This window comes from Orycteropus afer, unplaced genomic scaffold (genome assembly GCF_000298275.1).
Source record: "Orycteropus afer afer isolate SDZICR_OR568_19922 unplaced genomic scaffold, OryAfe1.0 scaffold00291, whole genome shotgun sequence".
Taxonomy (NCBI): Eukaryota; Metazoa; Chordata; class Mammalia; order Tubulidentata; family Orycteropodidae; genus Orycteropus; species Orycteropus afer.
This window is the reverse complement of record NW_006921878.1, coordinates 2557231-2562452: the sequence shown is the minus strand read 5'-3', so window position 1 is coordinate 2562452 and position 5222 is coordinate 2557231. Positions and strand designations below refer to the sequence as shown.

Genomic DNA, 5222 nt, shown 5'->3' with positions numbered 1-5222 from the left:
ATTAGGCACGGGCAGGGAAGGGCGCGGGCTGGGGATATTTTTCATGGCGCAGGGGTGAGCGTCTGCAAGCACTCGCGGGTGTGTGTCCCGCGCGTCCACGTGGAGGGATGCGCGCGTGGGGCCGAGCTGCGTGCGCGCGGCGCCCAGCTGTTCCTGTGTGGCTGTGTGTGTGTATGCTGGGGGACGGGCCAGGCAGGTACACACGTTCCCGGCCGTCTGAGCGCCTGTACGCGTGAACTCGCGGGTACACGTGTGTGCATACCTGTCTTTAGGTGCACGCGCCTTTGCTTACGGCCCCGCGTGCCTGTGGGTCCCTTTGCCTCAGCCCCGTGTGTGCCCGAGAGTGTACATGGATCACTGTATGAGTACGCGTCAGGCTGAGGCACAGACTGGAGGGGTTGGGACTCACCCCCACCCCCACTGCCGAGGCACCTGATGTGGATGAGATGGGGGCTTTTCTGGCAATAGGGGGTGGGAAAGCTCGCTGCCCACTCCCCAGCATCTGAGACTTTGTGTGCCATCCTGGGTGTGGCGTGGCTGATCAGAGAGGCTCAGCTGGCGGCCACGGGAGCCCAGTAGTGCTACACCGCCCACCACCGCCCCAGCGCTGGGGTCAGAGATACTTGGAATGACCTTGACTCATCCGGGTTCCTTTGTCCTGCCCCTGCCGGCCTCCCAGAAAAGAGGAAGAACCACGCACCGGTGGCACCGAGCTCCCCACCCACTATGCAGACTGCCGGAGCCTGAGCCAGGCGCTCCTCCTCCCCACCTTGTAGCCCCTCGCTCTGCCCACCCGGTGCTCTGTGTCCCTTTGGGGACCATGGCTGGCCGAGGCTCTGTGGTCTCACCGACAGCACGTCATGACTGTGACTCTGTGAAGGAACCCCCCCGGGTAACAACCACTCCCCGAGAAGCCAGCGGTCTGGGTTGCCGTTTGGGGACACTCCTTCTGCTCCCTGGTCCTCACCCCACCTGGCCTGGGCCGGAAGTGGTAGCTGCTGAACCCCAGGGGGTCCCAGTGGGTTGGACCCTGGCCTCTGAAGCTCCCCTCTGCCCTCTCCCCAGGTGAGTCCCCGCTTCCTGCGCCCCTGGCACCCTCCGGCCATCTCAGCCAGGATGCCCACGGTGAGCACCCCCAGGCTGGCGCCCTGCCTCAGCTCTGACCCTCCAGACCCAGCTTCGTCCCGGGAGGAGGGGAGCTGCGGCTGATGGGCGGGGCTGTCCTCCCAGCCACGCGCCTCCTGTGGGTCTCTGCCCAGTCTCCCTCCAAGGCCCTTGATGTCCACTGTCTCCTGACCTCCTGTCCTGGGGACCCTGTGTTCGTGACCAGTATTTCTCCCTGCCCCCCTCTCCTCTCTCCTCGTCTCCCTCTTTTTGCTTCCTGATACTTTCTTTCTGGTCTCAATCCTATTCGCTGGGTTTTGCTCTGTCGCTCTATGCTCTATCTCTCCGTGCCTGTCTCTGTGGCTTGCATCTCTTTCTCCTTCCTGTCCTCTCTGCCGCCTCTCCGTCTTACTGTCTCCCCGCCTGCATCCCTCCATCACTTCCACCCCAGAGGCGCTGGGCCCCCGGGACCCAATGCATCACCAAGTATGAACACACGCGTCCCAAGCCGGGAGAGCTGGCCTTCCGCAAGGGCGATGTGGTCACCATCCTGGAGGCCTGTGAGGTGAGCTGGGCCCGCAGGTGTGTGCGTTCACGCGCGTGTGCGCTTGCGGTGGGATCAGGGTGCGTCCCCACCAGGACGCCGACCCCTTCCTCCCTCCCTGGCAGAGCAAGAGCTGGTACCGTGCCAAGCACCACGCCAGCGGGCAGGAGGGGCTGCTGGCGGCAGGCGCCCTACGCGAGCGTGAAGCCCTCTCAACTGACCCCAAGCTCAGCCTCATGCCGTGAGTGGGGTGGGAAGGCCGGGCGGGGTGTGGAGCCCCTCGGCCTGCCCCTCCTGTCCTCCCGCCCCACCCGCTGTCTGTCCCCCACCTCCAACGGCTCCCACAGGTGGTTCCACGGGAAGATCTCCGGCCAGGAGGCGGTGCAGCAGCTGCAGCCGCCAGAGGACGGGCTTTTCCTGGTGCGCGAGTCAGCGCGCCACCCAGGGGACTACGTGCTGTGCGTGAGCTTCGGCCGTGACGTCATCCACTACCGCGTGCTGCACCGCGATGGCCACCTCACCATCGACGAGGTGGTTTGTTTCTGCAACCTCATGGACATGGTCGAGGTGCGGGGCCGCTGGGCAGGCACGGGAGCCCTAGGCTACCGCCCCGATACAGAAGTGGGGGGAAGCTAGGCCACGCCCTGTCCTCAACCGCTGGGCAGACACGGGACCTCGAGGGCAGGGCACCTCAATATAGAAATGGAGGGACCACCCTGCCCTATTACCACCCACTGGGAATATACAGTGCCCAGGGCAAGACCCCCAAATACAGAGATGGGGAGACCTCCCCACCCACTGAGCAGCCATGGGACCCCCAGATGCAGAAATAGAGAGAAGGGCCTCATGGACCCCAAAACCTCCATCCCATGCCTATCTGCTAGGCAGAGTGGAACCCTCAAAACAAGCCTCCAGTAGCAGAGAGGGCCCCCCTGGACCTCACACCCCAAAGCCCTCTGGGCTTCACCCTTGGAGTGGAACTAGCAACTGGGGCTGACTGCCATGGGACCCCCAGGAATCTCCAAGTTAACACTGGTCCAAATGATCCCTTCCCTGCCCCTTCTACCCTACAGCCTTTCCTGTTGCCATGGAAACCAGTCCACTGAGTTGGTGGGAACCAAACCCCTCTTCCCCTCCCTAGCCCCCACCTGCCCCATCCAGAGACCACCTGGGAAGTGGACAATGGGGTGCAGGGGTTCCCCACACCTCAGGTCAGGCTCACAGCTGCCTTTGTGTCCCTATCTCCCCCACCACCCACAGCATTACAGCAAGGAGAAGGGAGCCATTTGCACAAAGCTCGTCACCCCAAAGCGGAAGCAGGGCACCAAGTCTGCGGAGGAGGAGCTGGCCAAGGGTAGGGGCCGGGGCCTGGGTGGGAGGACCTCTTGACTGCCCAATCCCTTGTAAGCCCCTGTCCCTGCTCACTTTAGCCCAGCCTGGAGGGCTGGCTCCTGGATCTGGGCACCTCACTTCTGAGCCTTCTAAGAGCCAGATCACCTGAGCACGTACCTGTGTCTCACCTGAGCATGCACCTGTGTCTGGGGCCATGGATAGAAAGATAAGGCCTGGGCTGCCCTTGGGGCCAGGCAGAGGCACCCAGAGACGCAAAGCAGCCCAAGACTGAGGGCATTGTTGCGCCTGCAGCTTCTCTTAGGTTCCCAGCATCCACCACGACACTTGAGCCAGACACCTGGGCCTGCACCTACCCCTCCCATACTCCCTGAATCCCTCCACCAAGTTCTTTGTGTTGTTGCTGCTGAGTCACTGCAGCTCACGGTGACCCAGTGCACAACTGAAGGGAACGTGGCTGGTCCCGTGCCATCCCCATGGTTACCTGATCCATGCAGTTTACATTGGCTCATTTTTGGAAGTTGATTGCCAGGCCTTTCTTCCTAGTCTATCTTAGTCTTGTCTGTCCACTAAAATCTGTTCACTATCACAGCACACATGAGCCTCCACTGACAGATGGGTACTGGCTGTGCATGAATTTCCCTGGCCAGGACTAGAACCCCACATCTCCATGGCAGGCGAGAATTCTACCCCTGAACCACTAACACCAGTTAGATGTGGCCCTCTTGCTACCCCTGCAGTCCCTGCCCAAGCCATTCTCAGGGTCTCCCATCAGACTACCTCCCCCAAGGGGGCATCCGCCCTTTCAGCCCCAGAGGACCTACATGAACCCACATCGTTCCCCTGCTTTAAAGCTCTTCCCTGGTGCCCCGACTTCCAGAGCTCTGCACCCCACCAGGCCTGAACCTCCCTTTCAGCACCATCTACAAAGGCCTCCGTTCACCCCCACTGCATTCATGTTAACTGTCCAGTTCCTCTCATGCCTCTCTGTGCCTTTGTACATTCTATCATGCTGTTCCTTCCACTGGGATGCTTTTCCAGCCACACTTTAAAAAAAAAAAAAAAAAAACAACCTCACTGCCACTGCCATTGAGTCAATTCCAACTCATAGAGACCCCCGTTGGGTTACCAAGATGGTAAATCTTTATGGAAATAGATTGCTCCATTTTCCTTTGGTGGAGGGTCTGGTGGGTTTGAATCGTCAGCCGTCTGGTTAGCAGTCAAATACTGTAGGCACTGCACCACCAGAGCTCCAAGACACAGTAAAATCCTCAATATTCAAGGGCCAATGAAAATGCCTAGTTACTGTGCCTGCGGCTCAAAATAAGAAGAAACAACTGCAAACATCTATTAATTGTAATGTGGAATGTACAGAATATGAATCTAGGAAAACTGGAAGTTGTCAAAAGTGAAATGGAACGCATAAAGATTGATATCCTAGGCATCACTGAGCTGAAATGGACTGGTATTGGCCATGTTGAATCAGACAATCATATGACCTACTATGTTGGAAATGACAAATTGAAGAAGAGTGGTGTCACATTCATTGTCAAAAAGAGTGTTTCAAGATCTGTCCTGAAGTACAACCCTGTCAGTGATAGGATAACATCCATACACCTACAAGGAAGACCAGTTAAAACAACCGTTACTTCAATTTATGCATCAGCCACTAATGCTAAAAATGAAGACATTGCAGATTTTTGCCAACTTCTGCAGTCTGAAATTGACCAAACATGCAATCAAGATGCATTGGTAATTACTACTGATGATTGGAATGTGAAAGTTGGAAACAAAAAAGGATCAGTAGTTGGAAAATATGGCCTTGGTGACAGAAATAATGCGGGAGATCGCATGATACAATTTTGCAAGACCAACGACTTACTCATTGCAAATATCTTTTTTCAACAACATAAACAGCAGCTATACACATGGACCTTGCCATGTAGAAAACACAGGAATCGAATCAACTCCATCTGTGGAAAGAGGTGATGGAGAAGCTCAATATTATCAGTCAGAACAATGCCAGGAGCTGACTATGGAACAGACCATCAATTGCTCATATACAAGTTCAAGTTCAAGTTGAAGAAAATTAAAAACAAGTCCATGAGAGCCAAAATATGATTTTGAATATATCCCACCTGAATTTAGAGACCATCTGAAGAACAGATTTGATGCACTGAACACTAGTGATTGGAGACCAGACAAGTTGTGGGATGACATCAAG

The 5222-nt window shown here is 56.6% G+C and overlaps 1 protein-coding gene across 1 annotated transcript in view; it reads left to right on the top strand.

The window, feature by feature from the left end:
• Window positions 1–820: 820 nt before the first annotated feature.
• MATK (megakaryocyte-associated tyrosine kinase) overlaps window positions 821–5222 on the top strand; it is a 10292-nt gene continuing 5890 nt past the window's right edge. Inside the window, exons 1-6 of the mRNA XM_007951031.1 lie at window positions 821–892; window positions 1066–1125; window positions 1556–1669; window positions 1774–1889; window positions 1996–2215; window positions 2909–3002. Coding sequence (XP_007949222.1) covers window positions 821–892; window positions 1066–1125; window positions 1556–1669; window positions 1774–1889; window positions 1996–2215; window positions 2909–3002 — 676 coding nt within the window. The remainder of the gene's footprint in view (window positions 893–1065; window positions 1126–1555; window positions 1670–1773; window positions 1890–1995; window positions 2216–2908; window positions 3003–5222) is intronic.